The 21933-nt window shown below is 40.9% G+C and overlaps 1 protein-coding gene across 1 annotated transcript in view; it reads right to left on the bottom strand.

The window, feature by feature from the left end:
* Positions 1–21933, bottom strand: part of SLC35F1 (solute carrier family 35 member F1) — a 414559-nt gene that overhangs the window by 89979 nt on the left and 302647 nt on the right. Inside the window, exon 3 of the mRNA XM_066248018.1 lies at positions 5666–5793. Within this exon, the coding sequence (XP_066104115.1) occupies positions 5666–5793 (128 nt within the window). The remainder of the gene's footprint in view (positions 1–5665; positions 5794–21933) is intronic.

Below are 21933 nucleotides of genomic sequence, written 5' to 3'. Positions count from 1 at the left end.
AGGTGGTGAGACTGGTGTGACTTTATAGGGTGCCATGAGGGAGCTCTTTGTGGTGACGGGACAGTTCTGTGTCCTGACTGGTGGCTACACAGATCCACACAGGGAAACCTCGGAGATGTTGAGACTTCTGTTCAGACCTCTGTGATAAAGCCAATATCACAATAAAACAAGTCACATGAATTTTTGGCCTCTCAGTGTATGTAAAAGTTATGTTTGCATTATTCTGTAGCATGTTAAGTGTGTAATAGCTTTATTTCTAAAAAATATATGCATCTTAATTAAAAATAATTTATTGCTAAAAAATGCTAACCATCTCTGAGCCTGTTGGTAAAATGGTGCCAATAGATTTGCTTAGTGCAGGGTTGTCATAAACCTTCAATTTGTAGAAAATATTTGATATCTATAAAATGCAATAAAATGAGGTATGCCTATACATGGGATCAAGTTGCAGAGAACTACAAATACACATAAGGGGGTGAAGGGAAAATGAGTGAAAATGAATAAAGTCTGTAATCTAGTTAATGGTATTTTTCCAATGTCAATATCCTGGTTTTGATGCTGTACTAAAGTCATATAAAATGTCACCATTGGGGGCCCTGGCCGGTTGGCTCAGTGGTAGAGCATCGGCCTGGCGTGCAGGAGTCCAGGTTCGATTCCTGGCCAGGGCACACAGGAGAAGCGCCCATCTACTTCTCCACCCCTCCCCTTCTCCTTCTTCTTTGTCTCTCTCTTCCCCTCCTGCAGCCAAGGCTCCATTGGAGCAAAAAGTTGGCCCGGGTGCTGAGGACGGTTCCATGGCCTCTGCCTCAGGCGCTAGAATGGCTCTGGTTGCAACAGGGCAATGCCCCAGATGGGCAGAGCATCGCCCCCTGGTGGGCATGCCGGGTTGATCCCAGTTGGGCGCATGCGGGAGTCTGTCTGACTGCCTCCTCATTTCCAACTTCAGGAAAAAAAAAATGTCACCACTGGGGGAAAGCTATATGAACAGCTCAAAGAACTCTCTATATTTCCGTAATTTTTTGTGAATCCACATTCATTTCTAAAATATTTTTTTCCATTCAAGTTTCATGTATCAATTGTCTGTGACGTTCTATCATAAGTTCGATGAATGAGTGAAAAGCACGAGAGGATGGAGCAAGGAGTGGACCTTCAAGTCCATTGGCTCCACATCACTGTGATTCAGAGATACAGAACACAAAAGTATTTTGTGCTCTGCCAACTACTAATGAAGATTGTCTTGTTAAAACACAAGTGTTTTGAAAAGGGGTTGTTGGGTTGCATCCTCACATTTCTTTCCTCAGAAACCTCCATGGCTCTCTTCTATCTACAGAATTAAGCCACACTCTTCATCCTGGCATTGAAGACCTCCAACAACATGACCCCAGCTTAACTTTTTGGCTTTGTCTTCCTCTGTGCCTTTATGCACACCCATGACTTCAGTCTGTTCTCCGTACCACAGCTTGAGTTGTCTGTAAAACTCAAATTTGGCTTTCTACAGCACTTAGCCTAGGCTCAAACCCTTGACCTGGCTGTCAGTATGAGTGGAGTCTGGCCCCTGCCTCCCGCTCCAGGCCATCTTGTGCCCCTCATCACTCTCTGTGTCCAGCCACACGACCTTGTCCACAACCTCATCCTGGCCGTGGTCCTTCCCACCGCAGAGCCTTGAGCATATTGTCTTCTTTGTTTGGACCTCTTTCCCTCCTAACTAATCCTCCACTCCTCCTTTGGATCTTAGCTCCATCATCAGTTCTTTTTTTTTTTTTTTGTATTTTTCTGAAGCTGGAAACGGGGCGAGACAGTCAGACAGACTCCCGCATGCGCCCGACCGGGATCCACCCGGCACGCCCACCAGGGGCGACGCTCTGCCCACCAGGGGGCGATGCTCTGCCCCTCCTGGGCGTCGCTCTGCCGTGACCAGAACCACTCTAGTGACTGGGGCAGAGGACAAGGAGCCATCCCCAGAGCCTTGGCTGCGGGAGGGGAAGAGAGAGACAGAGAGGAAGGAGGGGGTGGGGGTGGAGAAGCAAATGGGCACCTCTCCTATGTGCCCTGGCCGGGAATCGAACCCGGGTCCCCCGCACGCCAGGCCGACGCTCTACCGCTGAGCCAACCGGCCAGGGCCATCATCAGTTCTTTGGAAGAATCTCCCCCAACCTTCTAATTTAGGTCACGTTGATAAATGTTCTCAAAGGGTGTTGCTTTTTCTGAGAACCCTTATCCCCAATTACAAAAAGACATCCATTCATTTGGTTATTTGACCAAAGACTCTATTTGGCTGGAGACTCCATGAGAACACAGACAGTATTTTTGCTCACAAGTGTATTTACCCCCTAATATACTGTATTAAACACAGAAACATTCAGTAGTTATTATTTAAGTGACTGATGGATCAAACTGGAATAACTGTTCTCTAAACATAGCCTTCAAGTTTCTGGCACGTTCTTCATTCCAGGTATAAAAAACTGTACCCACATTTTACCCAATCTTATAGACTCATCTGAAGAGTCACTTTCTTGCCATGGCAAATAAACATCATCTCTGCCTCCTTTGGAAACTGTAGCACTTAGGTGTCTGTCCTCTTTAAAAAATGTTATAATTCATAGATGGTGAGTTTATCCCATTTAGAAGGTCATAAGATCCTGGAGGGCAATATTGATTCTTTTTTTTACATCATCTGCAAAAACTAACACATTTTTCAGATGTTTAATTAATATATTTTCTTATTGATTAATATGAATAAAAACTAAAGGCAGAGTACACACCCTGTGCTCAATTAATATTTATGAAAACAAGGGAAAATTATTGTAGGTCCTGGCTAGTTCTATCAATTTGGAATGAGTAAACAGAATAAAATTACTAACACTACTACAGGTTCTCAGAGCAAATGTTTTCAGTTCTGACCATTATTATTTTTTGTAAGTGGCAAAATGGTTCTAGAACTGTTAGATTCAATTTGCTTTTTTACTTCTCCCATCCCTTGCTCAGTAAATCACAATGAAAATCAGTTGATATTTCAGTGAAATTATTAATTTTTGTTGTTCTACAGAAATAAAATACATCTTTTAAAGAATTTAGCATTAAATAGGGTGTCGAAGAGCTAATCTGAGAGGAGTAACTGGATATATTAGTGGTGGTATAGAAAATGGGTTGAATGAAACACCTGAGGACCAAGGGACCAATTGTTAAGAATAAAGTGTCAGCCCTGGCCGGTTGGCTCAGCGGTAGAGCGTCGGCCTAGCGTGCGGAGGACCCGGGTTCGATTCCCGGCCAGGGCGCACAGGAGAAGCGCCCATTTGCTTCTCCACCCCTCCGCCGCGCCTTCCTCTCTGTCTCTCTCTTCCCCTCCCGCAGCCAAGGCTCCATTGGAGCAAAGATGGCCCGGGCACTGGGGATGGCTCTGTGGCCTCTGCCTCAGGCGCTAGAGTGGCTCTGGTCGCGACATGGCGACGCCCAGGATGGGCAGAGCATCGCTCCCTGGTGGGCAGAGCGTCGCCCCTGGTGGGCGTGCCGGGTGGATCCCGGTCGGGCACATGCGGGAGTCTGTCTGACTGTCTCTCCCTGTTTCCAGCTTCAGAAAAATGCAAAAAAAAAAAAAAAAAGAAAGAATAAAGTGTCAGTGTTCACACACACATAAACAAGAAAATATTTTTTTCTAAAAAAACTCCCCCAAACAAAGAACCTAAGAAACCAACAATTGGTCATAATATTTCAATATTTAACAGTTAAAAACAAAAGTCAATTGTAATTCCAAAAAGGGAAGTCCCCTCCTCATTCTGCCATAGGCCCATTTATAATTTTTGACTTTGGATTAAGGGGGTCAGTTCTGCCATGAAGCCAAAATTCTTCACTTCCTTCTCCCTCCATATCTGTATAGACATCTGGAGACCTCTACATTTAGGTAAAGAACTGCTGGGAATTTCTGTGCTTCAAAATACTGGAACTCAATGTAATTTAGTTAACTTCTTTAAACATTTCCTGAGGAGCTAGGCGTATGTGCTGGTTTTTCTACTAGATACCAGACCCCAAGGTGAACACACAATCATCCTTGATGTGAAAGAACTGAGAGTTCGGTGAAGTAGAAGAGAACAGTAAAACATCATTCTCAAGACAGACAGGTTGTGGCACAGAGCTGAAAGACAAAGTGCCATGCAGGCACAGGAGCAAGAGTGTGGCCACTCTGGGGCTCACTGAGTGAAGTGGGTGTGGCACACTGTGGCGGTTCTCCCAGCATCTATTCTCATCCTCTTTCCCTCAATGTGTGACAAGTATGTGATTGAGTGGAACTGATGCCACCTTGACTTAGGAGCGAGTGCTGATTGGTGAGCCTGCGACCCTCAACCTCACCGCTAGAGGACATTTGGAAACCCATGAGAACACTTCTGGTTCTTACAGAGGCTAAAAAGATACTACTGGCATTTAGTGGGCAGGGGTTAGGAATATTAAATGACCAATAAAGTAGGAAAGAGACTCACATCATAAAACATTATTCCACCCCAAATGCCAGAAGTACCTTTATTGAGAAACAATTGTCTAAACCAATTGGAGAAATCTCCTTCTATATTAGTTCAGGGAGTTGATATTTAAGCCAATTAGCTCCCAGTATCAATTTCCTGTCATTAGTGCGGTCCAATCAGAGTAGACCTCTGGACTGTCCTATGGTTACTGTCCAATGGTTGTCAGTAAACATTCTTTCTGTCTCTTATTGGGCACGCAGGCAGAAGCACGTAGCCCGATCTAGCTCAGGTTTAGATAGCTTCCCATTCAATCTATATAATCTGAATTTATTCAGGTGGTTTGCTTGCTTGTTTGTTTCTCCATTTTTGTCATTGTTATTTCTAAGCAAATTATTAAAATGGCAGAAATGTTGTTAAGGTATCAAATCTAAGTAAAATCTAATATGTGGACAATGTTTTGTTTCAACCTAAAACTTTGAAATGAGTATAAGTCATAATACGGCCATTAAAAGAGAAATAAGGGTGAGATAAAAATAGTCAAACTTATTATTTATGATGTAATGAGGAATATAGGTGGTGTCTGATAAAAATTGTGAAAACCTAAGTTAAACTTGCAATTGTGTACATGCATGTCTGTGTGTGTGTGTGCGCGCACACACATACGTATGTGCATACAAGAAAAAGAGAAAAGGTGGACACAGTAGCTGTATTCATGCATAATGCATTTTAAGAATTTAAATCTTGTCCCTTTAAAAAAAATTTTGTCCCTTCAGGTTGCAAAATCTCCACATTAAGGAAAGCTATAAGAAAATATTAAGAAGCATTTTGATTACTTATTCAGAGTCCATAGATATATTCTAAAATGTTATAAGTTGTGATTAAAATAGATTTATTTTTATGCTTATTAATAATTCTTCTACTGACATAAAATTAGTTGGCAGTGTTCATAGCTAAAAATTATTTTCCTACATTGTCAATGGTAATCATAGTGTATTAAGAATAAAGAGGAAAAAGATGTCCCATTACACTTGAATTAGAAAAAATTAATAAGACATAGAACATAGAAGTAAAGTTCAAGTTAACTTTTATACAACCAAAGTCCATCTTGTTTCTAAACTTGTAGAATAGTATTCAGATTTCTAAGTGACTAAACGAAAGCAAACTATATGTGGAAAGGAGGAGGTTGCGAAGGAAAGCAGAGCCGTCAGTACCTGGATACTGGTCAGAGTCGTGTATTGGTAGGCCTTGACCACCAGGTAATTGGCTTCCAGGTCTATGAGTCCCAGGATCATATACTTCCACCATCTTCGTCGTAAAATGGCCAGGAGGTTTTCTTCTCCTGTATTACAAAGTTGAGAAGTGAGTTAAGTTCCAAACACATAATAAGCCATATATTTAGAAGGATTCTAAAATATTATAGTATTATAATCTATAACTCAAATGTTTCATTAAACAAATAAGTCCACATATCAAAGGCTGACATGTTTTTATCTAGCCAATAGTCTTCACTGTAGACTTGGCCCCTCAAATTGGTGTCTATGCCAGAATAAGACTGGGCAGGTTTTTAGTTTACCACGCAAATCATTTTCTTAAGAACAATTAAAGAAAAAAAAATTACATTATATTAAAAGGAAGGGTGGCCAGAAAGGCTGCATAAGCGCACAAAGTCCAATTCATCTGAAACTTCAGGACTGTGATGAAATAGAAACAAAATGAGGGTCGCCCAAGGAATAAGTTGGCAGCAGGTCTGTACAAGGCTTCCAGAGGCCATCTTGAGTACTTGCTCAGCTTTGAACATGATGCACTTTAAATGTTACACTCTGGTGGTGTGCATGATGGGAAAAGACAGGAAGTTGGAACTCACTCTCAAATGAAAGACCGCCATAAAACCGTGATCTTAATACTGCCAGCAACTGTCACTTTCACTGCCTTGCCTCTTACACTGGTAACATTAGAACTTTAAATCCCTCAGTTCTTCATCCTTATTTCAGGCCTGAAATAAACTTTATTTTTCAAGAGGCAATCATGATTATTCATAATGAAAGCTTGCTGGAGTCAAGCTGTGAAGTCTTCATAGAGGATGTGGAATATGCAGAAACACTAAATGAATGGTCACTATATTCACTATGTGTCACTGAATAGCAAATTATCTCAACACATAGTTGCTTAAAACAACAAATTCTTATTATATCATAGTCTTTGTACACCAAGAATCTGGATACAGCTTAACTGAGTACCTTTGGTTCAAGTTTTCTTATTAAGTTGTAGCTAAATTATCAGCTATGGATGCAGTCTCGTCTGAAGCATTGGTTGGAGAGGGAGAAGACAAGGATCGAGACAGAGAAAGGAAGAAAGCTCAAGGTAGAAGCCATAGTCTTTCCTATAACCTAATATCAGAAATGACACTTCTATTGTATTTTTTAAAATTTTACTTTTGTTCTTTGCTTTATTATTTTATTTTTTGATTACAGTTTGCATTCAACACTGCTCTGTATTAGTTTCAGGTATACAGCATATTGGATAGATGTTCATGTAGATTTAAAGTGTTCTTTCCAATAATTCAAGTGCCCACCTGACACCATAGTTTTATAATATTGCTGATTATATTACCTATGCTTAAACTTACATTCCCATGCCTATTTTGTAACTACAAATTAGTATGTCTTAATCCCTTCACCTTTTTTTACCCCATCCCAGAGCACCTCCCCCTCTGGCATCCATCAGTCTGTTCTTTGTATCTATAAGTCTATTTTTTCTTTTTTTTTGTATTTTTCTGAAGCTGGAAATGGGGAAAGACAGTCAGACAGACTCCCGCATGCGCCCGACAGGGATCCACCCGGCACGCCCACCAGGGGGCGATGCTCTGCCCCTCCAGGGCGTCGCTCTGCCGGGACCAGAGCCACTCCAGCGCCTGGGGCAGAGGCCAAGGAGCCATCCCCAGCGCCCAGGCCATCTTTGCTCCAATGGAGCCTTGGCTGCGGGAGGGGAAGAGAGAGACAGGAAGGAGGGGGGGGGAAGCAAATGGGTGCTTCTCCTATGTGCCCTGGCTGGGAATCGAACCGGGGTCCCCCGCACGCCAGGCCGACACTCTACCACTGAGCCAACCGGCCAGGGCTATAAAGTCTATTTTTATTTTGTTTGCTAGTTTATTTTTTTCTTTAGATTCCACATATAAATGATATTGTATAGTACAGTGTGTCCGTGAAGTCATGGTGCACTTTCGACCGGTCACAGGAAAGCAACAAAAAATGATAGAAATGTGAAATCTTTACCAAATAAAAGGAAGACTCTCCCAGTTTCTGTAGGATGATGTGGCAGCATGTGCGCATGTGCAGATGATGACATAACACCGTGTATACAGCGGAGCAGCCCACGGCCATGCCAGTCGAGATGTGGACGGTACAGAGGAAAGTTCAGTGTGTTCTGTGGCTCGCTAAATTCGAATCCGTGACCAAAGTGCTGATAATGTGTGGGTTCCCAGGATCCAACCTGAATATTTGCGCATTTATAATGAAGCGCCACCACATAAGAATAACATTACTCGGTGGGCTAAGCAGTTGAAGGAAACCGGCAGTTTGGTGGAGAAACCCCGTTCTGGTAGGCCATTAGTCAGTGACGAGTCTGTAGAGGCTATACGGGATAGCTACCTAAGGAGCCCTAAAAAATCTGTGCGTGAGACCACATCGAACTGCACTGAATAGGTATGAAACTGGGAGAGTTTTCCTTTTATTTGGTGCAGATTTCACATTTCTATTGTCTTTTGTTGCTTTCCTGTGACTGGTCAAAAGTGCACCATGACTTTACGGACACACTGCATTCGTCTTTCTATGACTGGCTTATTTTGCTCAGCATAAATACCCTTTAGGTCTATCCATTCTGTCACAAAAGGCAAGATTTCATTCTTTCTTATGTCTGAGTAGTATTCCATTGTGCAAATGTACCACAGCTTTTTTATCTACTCGTCTACTGTTGGCCTGCTTCGATATCTCTTGGCTACTGTAAATGAGGCTGCAGTGAACATGGTGGGGGTGCATTTATTCTTTCAAATTAGTGTTGTGGGTTTCTTTAGATACACACCCAGAAGTAGAATTGCTGGGTCACAGGGCAGTTCCATTTTTTGAGGAACCTCTACACTGTTTTCCATAGTGGTTGCACTAATCTGCATCTCTGCCAACACTGTTGGAGCCCCAGCAGTGCACAGGGGTTCCTTCATCAATGCTTTTCGTTTGCTGATTTATTGATGATAGCCACTTTGACAAGTATGAGGTGGTATCTTGTTGTGGTTTTTATTTGCATTTCTCTGACGATTAGTGATGTTGAGCATATTTGCACGTATCTGCTGGACACTTCTACAGTACTGTATTCTTTAGAAGAGTCAGTAGGTCTAGCTCACACTTCAGAGAGGGAATTTCTTAAGGGATGGCTACTAGGAGGCAGGGATCATTAGAAGCATCCCACAGGCTGGCTGTCTAGAGCCACATACCTTCAGTACTATATAGATGTAGCTGGTCCTCAAGAACCTCAACAGACTCTACATCCTTATCTGTCTCTGGGCCACTCTCAGAACTTTGAACTCCTGATTTCTGCCTTTTGTCTTATTCTAACAACCATCACATAGGTAGTCTTTCCAACCATATGAAGAGTTGTGAAAACAAAGCTTTCCAGGTACATAGAGAATGTCAGAGTGGGTTGTGACTAGTTGGCAACAAGAAAGGAGAGGGCTTGACCTTCGGTAACTAAACCATGTTAGCCTCATTTTGGATGCAACACACTTCTCATATCTTTTGCTCCAAGCGCACTAAAGACCCTTCTGTCTCAGTGAGTTGCTAACTCCTGTTGATCCTTCAAAATTTAATGATTCTCTGATATTTTGCCTGCCACCACTGCCCAGCCAGGCAGGTTGTATCCAGCTTTGTAGAGTCCTGTCATGTGATTGTGACTATTTATAAATTGTCTCTTCACTAAACTGGGAGTTTCTGAATGGTAAGACATCAAATGTCACACACACACAGACACACATACATCATCTAGCATACTGATATATTGACATGTAGCAAGGGCTAGCTAAGTGTTTTGGAATAAATGAATAATTGACTTGAAAAGAAGTGTGAAGTACTATTTATCTGAATATGTCAAGAGCCAGTTCTAGAATATGAGTCACACTTTTGTTTTGCACTCGGATGCGTAGCTGGTGGATATGATCCCCAAGGTCATTTTTACTGGCAGCTGATTTTGGCAAGGCCCTTGCACAGCATTTCTGCCTTTTTTACTTGACTACACATTTGATAAATCAACACACCTCCCAGAATTTACTTGCAAATTAGAAGTTTTCAACCTGACTGAATATTCACTTCTTCTTGAGAGATTTTTTTAAATCTCAGTACCTGGGACCAGCTCCCAGAAATTCTGATTTAATTAGTTTTGAATGGGGTCTGGGCATTGTGCTAAGAATCAAATTTAAGATTTTCAGTTAGTTGATATTCCATGGCCATCCTCTGGATGCATGAGCTAGGAATTCCAAAGATAGACAACCCCAGGGTAGGAAAAGCTTTTCATACCAAAGTAATAACCCTAGCATTTGACCCAATGTATGCTTCCTCTTATTTTGTCTTTGGGCTTTTCCATGTGCAGATTCCCTGCTTGGATTATTCTCTCTCCAGTCTCCAAATGGAGAATCAACATAGACACCACCACCAGGAAGCCTTCCTTGATCTCTCACCTTGTTCATCCTAAACTGGGTTGGGTTCCCCTATAATGTGCTCTTGTAACACCCTTTGCAAGTCTCACAAATAGTACTTATTTCACTGTAATATGATGACCTGTTTTCTTGACCATAATATAATACTCACTAGGTTGTTAACAATTTCAAGAGAGTGGCATTGTCTTGGTCATTACTCTATCTCTAAGACCCAATAGTACATAGTGAGCAGTCAGTATATAATATAGAATATATGAATAAGTTTCATGTTTAATAATCTTAGCAATACTAAATAGCATTAAAATCTAAGTAGTTAACATATATCTACTACACACATTTATGATACAGACAATAAAAATTATTTTCCAGTTAGGATGCAGACAATATCTGACAAAATTAATTTGGTGACCACTTCACACTATACATAAGGCATAAAAGGTCGATGGCATATTTAACCACAAAGCTGCAATGCTATAGTCACAAGTCATTGTTCTAGTTAATTTGCACAATGAACAGGGAATTGTCAATGCTGGAGCACACCAGCCACATCTCAATGTGTAACACTGAGAATCTGGGTCATGGTCTTGTTTGTTCTACCAATCAATAACATATTCAAAGTATAATTAATTACATAGATTCACAAGAATGATTAGTTGCCTTGCTGTTTTGTTGCGGAAGTTTTCAAAGCAAATGCCTTAAATAAATGTTCCTATATTATTTAATTTGAAGCACCTAAAAACATATGACACGCTTGCTTAGCAGAATTATCCATGGTGGTGAGAGAGAGCTCTTTTATTTTTGGTTGAGCAAAAAATGCAACCTGTAAAAGGACTGCTTAGGGACTTATCCCTACACGACTCTCATTAACACTGATGTGCAACAGGCCATTAAAATTCTTTCTAGAATAATGAAAATGCATTCTTCAGAGCCCTTGTGCCATAGCGCTCTCTGACCCTCATGAAATGGGGCCTTCCATAAGAAATACCAACACAATTAGTGGTATGCTCATGTTTTAAAATTTCTTTAAAAAATTAACTAGAAGGAGTAATGAAATCTAGGATGAAAACTTTAGAATTATGATTTAGCATTTAAATAGATTGTTAATTATTATTTTTATTATCAATATGTTCAAATATAAGTAAAAGGATTAGAAAAATAATGTAATAAAGTAAGCTCCAACTTGATTTAATAAATGCTATCATTTTTCCATGTTTGCTTCATATATCTATATATACAGAGAGAGGAACAGATAATGTTACAGAGAATCAAAGCCCCCTGCCCCATTTGCTCCTGCCAGATCCCAATCCCTTTCCTCCTTTCTCAAATGCCATCTGCTATTCTGTATCCTTCATGTTTATGTCTGTGTTACACATTTCTACACATGTATCCAAAACTATTTAGCTTTCTTTGGCATTTGTTTAAAACTTTAAATGAAAGCTTATTATATATACTATACATGTCATTCTTCTGGGACTCCTTTTGCTTAACATTGCCTTAAAAATGTTTCCCTATACTGTTTCATGTAGAGCTAAGTCATTTATTTCAAGCAATGTGATTTTCATGTTTTATGAATATGTTACAATTTATCCCATCTCCCGCTGATAGGCATTTAAGTTCCTACCTGTTTTTCTCTGTTAGGAACAGCACAGCAAAGAACATCCTTGTGTATATGAATCCCTATCACTGACATAGTTTTATTTTGTTTTCATTCTCTTTCTAAAGGACGATGGAATAGACAAGTATTCACAAATGTGTAAAACATAGTTAAAACTAAAAATTTTCTAATTTGAAGTAATACAACAGTATCTCAGCACAATAACTACTTCAATAATTGAGAACAGAAGGTGTAATTACTGACACTCTTGCTCATGTGATTCGTATATAATTTACTAAGCATCACCAGAATGAACAATCAAATTTGTTTCTGAATTTTTATAACAAATACTTATATGATACTTAGTATATATCGGTCGGTATCCACATGCTTTACAAATATTAGTTTACCTAATCATAATAACCTTATGTAGTAGATATTGCTATTAACCTTATTTACAGATGATAAGACTGAGGCCTGGAGGAGTTAAGTAACTTTCCCCAAAACTCACAAAGATGAGTAAGTCAGGATTTGAACTCATGACAGTCAGGGACTAGGTTTCATACTTATTGGTATTGTACTGTTTTGCCTGACTGATTTGTAGTTATGTCATTGTTCTCAGCAGTCACGCATTTCTCATTAAAGAATCTTTCATGGCACCTCCTGGAGTTCAGTGCCTGCTTGCACAGATGTGTGTACAGCCCTGAATTGGTTTAGGGATGAGGATGGGTCCCATCACCATCAGTTCAGTATCAAAGATTTGATGTCTCCCTGCTGATCTAAGTCTATGACAGAGTTTCCCTTGTGAAATGTAAAATAAGGCTTTAAATCAAATTTACGGCTTAAAAATACCTAATTACAAAATGACTGTTATATGCTGTACTACTTGCTGAAGCCTAGGGCATCATTAACAGTGGTCACGCAATGGGTAGAGCGAGAATGGTGGTGGTAAATAAATGTTGAGTGAAGAAAGAGAAAACTTATGTACAAAGACTGAAACCCGGTCCACATTCACAACAGTGACTGGAAGACAGAAGAGCCTTGATTCATAGTATTTCCCTTCACCCCTAGTGGTAGTTTGAGCAGAGAATAAAAGTACCGCAAGACAGCACCCGAGGAGAATTCAGCTAAGGGAACAAGAAGGTGCATTATTCTTGGGACCACATATTCATTAAGGGCTCTCATGGGTGGTGTGATCCTTCATGGTGTTTTTATGCAAGAACAGAACCCAGCACGCATTGCACAGAGAGTTTGCAGCAAGAGCAGAGCCCCTGCTCAGAGGGCAAGACCCTTACTTGAATAGACACTTCCTTGGCTCACAGTTTGAAGCCATAATACCATCTTTCTTTACCAGAACTCCAAAGGGGAGTATTTAAGTAGTAGTAATCAGTGAATAAGAAAAAAAAAAAAAAAAAAAAAAAGACTTACAGTGGAGGTTTTAATTACTTGCTGTTAAAAGCTGAACTTAGTATTAGAACGCAGAATTCAAACCAATTCTCTTTGGTTATAAAAGTGAACAAAATAAATGCATTAACCAGGAAATGAAAATGTCAATTGTTCACCATACAGACTGCAACCAATTGTATTTCATAATGCAAATCTGAGTGTAAGGATAAAATACAAAAAAGATCAAAAATGAAGGTTACATTTTATTTTGTATTCTTCCATTCATTTTTCATATTAGAGCCAGGCAGTGAGATTAGGAAGAGCACACAAGGCATATAAAAGGCAGTCTTTTAATGTTCTGGCTTGTAGCAAACAGGCCCGGGGCTGATCAGAGACTGCTGTCCGCTACAGGGTACTGAGTAACGTGGTTAATGGCTCTGAACCTCAATCTCTCCACTGTGAAGTGGGCAATATAACAGCTCTCCCACAGGTAAATTAAAGGTAGCATGAGTGATGTGTTTAAGCTAATATCTAATGCAAGGCATATGCAAGGGCAAGGTAGCAATTGGTGGGGTTCCAGAATCCTGGAATCCTTGACCGGCCACCCATTGTACACTAGCATGACGTATATGACAGACACTGCTGAGGGGAAGCCCAGGAAAGTGAACTTTCTTAATTACTTGGTAAGACTTCAGCCACACATACTCGGCCTCTGACTCCGATGAGTTGTGTTGGATCACATGGTGGCCAGATGTAACATTTGTCCAGATCAGAGGCAGGCCGAGGCCTCATCTCTGATGCCTCTCCCCAGTCCAGACCCTTATCTGGACCTGCTGGATCTCACCACCTGACCTGGGAGTGGAGGCCATGTGACCGCTTTCCTCCTTCCAGAAGCTCGAACTGGAACTGGCTCTGTTCTCTGAGACTCTAGACCTACTGGCCTTTCCAAGGAGGGAGGCCACCGAGGAGTTGTTTCCAAGGTCCTTCTTACCACACAAGTGGCATGAGATGTGTAGGCAGGACATAAGAGAGGAAATGGCACTGAAAGGTTCAAAGAAAGCAGAGAGAAAGGACTTTGCCTCAGCTCCCATTCTGTTCCCTTCACACCAATACCACTCACGCTCCCACTTAGCCCACGGTGCTCGTCCACGTGTTCCGTCCCCCGTGAAGGCTTCCCAGAGCCTCCGCCCTCCCTCTCTCAGCACTGTCTGTGTTTCCACATAACCTCAACCCTGCCCAGCAGCATGACGTAGACAAATCAGTTGCTCAATGTAAGATCTTGTTATTAACGTATCATAGCTGAATATCACCTTTTATTTATTTTTTTTATTTTTTTATTTTTATTTTTTGTATTTTTCTGAAGCTGGAAATGGGGAGAGACAGTCAGACAGACTCCCGCATGCGCCCGACTGGGATCCACCTGGCACGCCCACCAGTGGCGACGCTCTGCCCACCAGGGGGCGATGCTCTGCCCCTCCGGGGCATCGCTCTGCCACGACCAGAGCCACTCTAGCGCCTGGGGCAGAGGCCGAGGAGCCATCCCCAGCGCCCGGGCCATCTTTGCTCCAATGGAGCCTCAGCTGCGGGAGGGGAAGAGAGAGACAGAGAGGAAGGGGGGGGGGTGGAGAAGCAAATGGGCGCTTCTCCTATGTGCCCTGGCCGGGAATCGAACCCGGGTTCCCCGCAGGCCAGGCCAACGCTCTACCGCTGAGCCAACCGGCCAGGGCGAATATCACCTTTTAAATCTGCTCACTCATTGGGATGATTTCCAGAAATGCCTAGTAAGAGTTTGGAAGACTATCTAAAAGCAATCAAAAATGAATTGTTATCACATACTGGTCTGGTAGCTGTTATGTTAACCTGAATACAGGAGAAAAAAAACCCCATAAGTGTAAATATGATTGTATACAAGATAAGGCTTTTTAACAGTAAGTTTATTATATTTCTTTCCAAGTTACATTTTTTGGCATTGATAATTAAAAAACAACATTTTAGCTCTAATTATGAACTCAATCTATTATGTCTTCTGAGACAAACAAAAATTTCACACATTGCAAATGAAATATGAAAATGAAAATTTCTTTTTTATTTATTTATTTATATATATATTTTTTTTTTACAGAGACAGAGAATGAGTCAGAGAGAGGGATAGACAGGGACAGACAGACAGGAACGGAGAGAGATGAGAAGCATCAATCATCAGTTTTTCATTGCACGTTGCAACACCTTAGTTGTTCATTGATTGCTTTCTCATACGTGCCTTGACCGCGGGCCTTCAGCAGACCGAGTAAACCCTTGCTGGAGCCAGCGACCTTGGGTTCAAGCTGGTGGGCTTTTCCTCAAACCAGATGAGCCCGCACTCAAGCTGGCGACCTCGGGATCCCTAACCCGGGTCCTCTGCATCCCAGTCCAATGCTCTATCCACTGCGCCACTGCCTGGTCAGGCTCAAGATTTCTTGACATGTATATTTCAATGTGTGTTACATGAACCAAATCACTTAAATCTTAGAAACTTTTTCCTTCTTCTTTTTTCAAGTTGTCATCTTTTATAAAGTTAAGATACTTGGTTTTATATGGCACATTTATATCATACACCTTTCCAGAATACTCAAACTTCCTATGGTCTTAAAGTATCTTAAGAGAAAAAATACAATTACTAGTATTTTATTTTTTATATAAATATAAAAACTGATACTGAGTTTGCCCACATTTATTATACAAGCAGTTAAAACAAATGGGCAGCTTAACAAATAAAAAAAATTTTCAGGGTATCTAAACATCCACATTTGAAACTGCTTACCAATCATGAGATGCTGTTGACCAATACCTATGTGTGTAGGTTCTTATACCTTTTTTTTAATTTTAATTTTTTTAAAAAATTTATTCATTTTAGAGAAGAGAGGGAGAGACAGAGAGAGAGAGAGGAGAGACAGAGAGAGAGAACGGGGGGAGGAGCTGGAAGTATCAACTCCCATATGTGCCTTCACCAGGCAAGCCCAAGGTTTCGAACCAGCGACCTCAGCATTTCCAGGTCAACGCTTTATCCACTGCGCCACCACAGGTCAGGCGGTTCTTATACCTTTTAATGAAAATAGTTCATGAGATCTAAACAATGCCCCTGAACAAATCCCACCCCAAAACTTAAAACGAAGTATATAGTTCAATACATCCATTTTATATTCTTGAGAAGAACACTTTATTGAAGAATAAATCTGCTAGAAGGACTGAACACTGTCAATATCAATAACTGAAAGAAGAGTTTGAAAATCTTAAAATTGTTAAGTTGTTGCATGATGAAATACAAACTAACACTTCTGTCCAATATATCCAGTTGTAATTAGACACATTTATTTACATACAGCACCTAAAAACTAAGATTTAACCCATTAAACACTAGCACATCTTCTGCCCCCAAATTCTTGTCCTGTTTATGCAACCACCCCTTGGGGGAAAATTCATCTTTGTTGTATCTTTTGTAATGATCTGTATGTGCAGGTTCTTACTCTGAAAGATCTCATCAAGAGTTTTGTTTTGTTTTGAATTTAGGTAGTGAGTCTGCCAAGTCTGGGCCTTTGCATCGAGTCTGCTCATCTGCCAAGGTCTAGGAGGCAGTGTTTTCAGAGAAGACAAGAACAGTGCCCCGTGGAGTTATGTATGCAGCAGGGACACCTTCTCTTTGACTGGGCAACTCGGGGAGATGCTGGAGCCACTCAGCAGTGGGCTTTAAACCCAGCCTCGTCCACGCACTGGGTATATGATACTGCTGTACAACTTGGTCCCTTTGTTCATCTACACACTTGAACTATGAGGTGGACCTGTCTCCCAGAGTGCTAGTGAGGACTATTTATAAGATGCTTGACCTGGCGCCTGGCAAGTAGCTCTCGCCAGTATTATTCTGATTTTTCATCATAGTTGGTCTTTCCTCATGCCAAACTTCCTATGTAATGTAGCTATGTAGTAAAGAATTTAACCTTGCCCATAAAGAGCTCTGGAGTTTGTCCTAGGCTAACAATTTCAGGTGGGGCTGATCACACCAGAAAGTGACAACAGTGTGACTTAGAGGGATTGCTTTGAGTCATGCCCAGAGATTGGAGACCAAGATCAGCCAAGCAGGCAATCAATCATGTATACATAATGAAGCCTCAGTAAAAATCCCGAACACAGAAGTGCTAGCAAGCTTATCTGGTTGGCTAATTGTGTCCATATTGTCACTATGGGTGCTGGGAAAGTAACACATCCTGATTCCACAGAGAGGACAGCAGGAGCTCTGGACTTGGTGCACTTCTCCTGTATTTTGCACTCAGTGCTTCTTCCCTTGGTTAACTTTCATCTGTCTCCTTACCCTGTAATATCTGGAACCATGCGTGTAATTGTTTTCAGGGAGTTCTTGTGAGTCCTAGAAAGTTACTAAACCTGAAGGTGGTTTTAGGGACCCCCATCCCAAACTTGCAATTGATATCAAGAAAAAGAGTGGTCTTGTGTGGAACCTAAACTTTCTCCTTTAGCCTAAAGTCTTACAATTGGTTTGAGGTAAAGGTAATATTGGGGCCATGCCTCTAAACATTTGCAGTAAGCTTTCCTCAAACCCCATTAAATTTGACCCTCTCTCACTCAAGAACTTGAGTACATACACATTAGGCATATCTCAGAATAACCAGACCCCAGAATTCTCCAGGTCTGAATTCAAGTTAAAACAAAACAACAACAAATAACAAAATAACAACTAGTCTCTTTCCAGGTGATTTTAAACAATGTTTGTAATTATTTTCTATCTTAAAAAAAGTATAAAAACTTTGTGTTTTACATCTAAATTTTCTGTCATTATAAAGATATCACTTCCCATGGAAAAATGTTCCCTTACTCAAAATGGTTAATGATATCTTGGCTGTGTGTGGGTGTGATGCTTTGATTTGAAATTATTCAAAGTAATCATAACGAAACTATGTGTACTAATCTAAATTTTTCTATTAGCCTGGTGTGAGCCTGCTGAGAGGAAAATGTATTTGTCCTTCTTAATGACAAGACTATTTTCCTTTTCTTCATCTCGTTTTGTGAAAAGTGACCCTACATGCCTTTTGGAGGTTTCCTGTAATTGGCTCTGATGCCTCCTGACATTAGCAGATGAATCTGTCAGTTTTGTAAATTTTGTTTTGAACAAAGAGCTGTGTAGCAGCTAATGACACACAATGTAAGGAGGAGAAGCCAAGGCAGGCTTGCCTCCGGACTCTTGCCACTGCTGAGCATATTCAAAAGACAACATGACAGAAGGCGCCAGCCTGAACCCTGAAGGGCTGACCTTGAGCTCCGACACGAGCATCTGTCATGTGGGCACGTAGGTTAGACCCAACATGGGAAATTAACAAGAAGAGTGTCAATGGATCAGAAGCACTTATAAAGCAGAAAGCGGGTTAGCTTACTCTCCCCTGCACCCTCCCCCATCTCTCACCCTAAATGCCAGCACAAATCAACCAAGGCCACTTCTGTTACCTGTAACTCAGTTTTACTGAAAACCATTTGTCAAGCACAGGGCCAGAGGCACCATGTATTCATGTTCTCATTACTTGCCACCCTCTACTCTAGGTCAAAAGCATAGAGATGGAGAGATCTGATTTAAAGTACTGACTCTGACACTTAAGTGTTTGTGTCACCTTGAAAAAGTTTGCTCATCTATAAATGGGGCAAACACGACTTACTTGAAAATGTTGCTATGCAATTAATCAAGAACATATATGTAAAGTGTCTGGCTTCCAGCAAATACTTGGTAAATGAAAGCTTTGTTATTAACAACCCTATGAGGAAAGTATTTTTTAAATCATTAAATTGGATTTAGAAGAAGTTAAGTAATTTGTCCAAAGTTTGTCCTCACATTTCATTGCAAAGTATTCACTACTATGAAGATAATGCTTTTTGGTTATATAGTACATTCAATAGAACAAATAAAAAATATTTTAATATAATCTTTCTGAAGTTCACTAGAAATAAAGCAGCATCTTCTGAGCAATGCAGTAATAATATAAAATACTATTAAAACATATATGCATATATGTGTATTTGCATCTGTAAATACTGAAGACTATATTTATGGGATTAAAAAGTTTCCACTATATTAACTTTAGGCAATGAGTACCAAAGTGCCCAGATTATCATCTTAAAGTACCAGTTTCCACTAAAAGAAACAACGGTTTTTGGAGAAATGCTTACTTGCAGATCTTGGTTAGGAAATAATACAGGTGAAATCAGGAACATCTTGTCATACATAAGAGCAAGGAGGCAATAAAATACTAAGGTTCTGTCTGGCTCTGGCCAGTTGGCTCAGTGGTAGAGTGTCAGCCCAGCATGTGGATGTCCCAGGTTCGATTCTCAGTCTGACACACAGGAAAAACCATCTGCTTCTCCACCCCTCCTGCTTCTCCCTCTCTCTCTCTTTTATCTCCCATAGCCATAGCTCAATTGGCTCGAGCAAGTTGGCCTTGGTTGCTGAGGATGGTGCCATTGCCTCTGCCTCAGGTGCTAAAAAATAGCTACAGTTTCAATGGAGCAAGGGCCCCAGATGGGCAGAGCATTGCACCCTAGTCGGTTTTCCGAGTAGACCCCAGTTGGGGTGCTGGCAGGAGTCTGTCTCTCTGCCTCCCCTCTTCTCACTAAAATAAAAAAATAAACTACTAAGGTTCTGTCAAAAGGACTTAGAGGCCAACTGGAAGTCTTTCATATGTAGAAAACAATTGAAATGAATTAAAATACATCAGATATGTTTAAACCCATGAGTTCACAATAACTCTAAAATCAACAGCAACAACAATCACCACCAAATAAAATAAATAAATGAACTAATTGGTCATCCTAAGAAGATGTTAGCAAACCAACTGATTATATTGAAAATTGGCAAATAATGAAAAAGAATAAAGTTTTTTCCCCCTTGGGATTCTTATATTAACTATACCACTAGGTAACTAAATAATAGATGAGGAGATTTTGTCTTTGTGGTAATATAATAGCTAATAAATGAAGAAGAAATGAGAGAATTAAAATATTATCATTTTGGACCCCCTAAAATATTAATTGGCATAGGCTTTGAAAGTCAAGCTATTAGTACTACAAAGAAAGAGAGAATCAACATTGTTTTATACATTTTATAATAGAAGAAAAGAATAAAAACACTACCTATACAAAGAAGTAAATAAAGAAACAAAGAAAAAGAGAGAGAAAGAAATAGAGAGAGAAAAAAGAAATAGAGGAAGAAAGATAGGAAGAAAGAAAGAAGAAAAGGAAGGAAGGAAGGAAGGAAGGAAGGAAGGAAGGAAGGAAGGAAGGAAGGAAGGAAGGAAGGAAAGAAGGGAGGGAGGGAGGGAGGGAGGGAGGGAGGGAGGAAAGAAGGAAGGAATAAAATAAACTATGATTTAAAATTTGCTGAAGTTGATATATTGGCACATGGGTGCTCATTAGACTATTCTGTCTACTTCTCTATATATTTGAAATTTTTCAAAAGAAAGTTAGAAAAAGAGGTTCCATTGTGAAGAGGAAGTTTAGATAATAAAATAGCATTGGCCAGAGGACAGGCATATCAATAGCGGCCATGTGTCTGCAGACCTACAGCATTTCAGTACAGTCACATTTCTCCTTACAGTGTCCTTGAGTTGTAGGTGATGCGATGCTTCTTAGCAGCTAGAGAATGCAGAAGCTTGAATTCAATTATGTCCACGCCCTCATTTCAATCTTGGAGGTCAGGAAGCATACTTGGCACCTCTTCCAGCAGAGGTTTCCACAGCTCTTAATAGCTGAGTATTCTCTTGTTCTTTTCTCTATATTCTGTGTTTGCGGCAATGCCTTGCCCTTGTGCTAATGGCCAAGATGATTTCTGTCCTTGTTGCTTCATCTACAGACAAGGCCTGTTTATGTTTGGACAGCAAAAGCCCTTATAGAGAATCTTTCATTGGTGCAGTGTAGCATCTGTACCAACTCCTGAAGCTCTGTAAAGCTGCTGCTGGTGGAGAAATCACTCCTCTCAAGGGTTGGGAGCACTATGCTCAGTTACTATTAAGGTAGAGTGGCTGAATGCATAATATCTAACACAATTGTAAGAGATAGGATAGTCTGATCTGTGACTGCCAAAAACCAAGAGAGGTAATGATGCTGAATAGTAAGCTAACATCTGCAAGCATTCGGAGACGCTGATATGGCCTCGTTACCATAGTCCACAGTACAAAGAGGTTCGTTAATATGTTACTAGCCTTAACCATATATTTATACATAGGCCCAGAATAAGGCATTTAACAATGCTAAAATATTTGAGAAGCAAGAAATCAAATGAAACAAAATAGGTATGTGAGTCAGTTGTATATAAAATTATAAAAATGTCTATTTATTTTTTGTTTGTTTGTTTGTTTTTTGTATTTTTCCGAAGCTGGAAACGGGGAGAGACAGTCAGACAGACTCCTGCATGCGCCCGACCGGGATCCACCCGGCACGCCCACCAGGGGCGACGCTCTGCCCACCAGGGGGCGATGCTCTGCCCCTCCTGGGTGTCGCTCTGCCGTGACCAGAACCACTCTAGCGCCTGGGGCAGAGGCCAAGGAGCCATCCCCAGCGCCCCGGCCATCTTTGCTCCAATGGAGCCTTGGCTGCGGGAGGGGAAGAGAGAGACAGAGAGGAAGGGGGGTGTGGAGAAGCAAATGGGCGCTTCTCCTATGTGCCCTGGCCGGGAATCGAACCCGAGTCCCCTGCACTCCAGGCCGACGCTCTACCACCGAGCCAACCGGCCAGGGCAAAAATGTCTATTTCTTGATGAAATCAGATTTTTTTCA

Source organism: Saccopteryx bilineata, chromosome 12 (assembly GCF_036850765.1).
Source record: "Saccopteryx bilineata isolate mSacBil1 chromosome 12, mSacBil1_pri_phased_curated, whole genome shotgun sequence".
In the NCBI taxonomy this organism is placed as follows: Eukaryota; Metazoa; Chordata; class Mammalia; order Chiroptera; family Emballonuridae; genus Saccopteryx; species Saccopteryx bilineata.
This window is presented reverse-complemented; position numbering and strand designations above follow the sequence as displayed.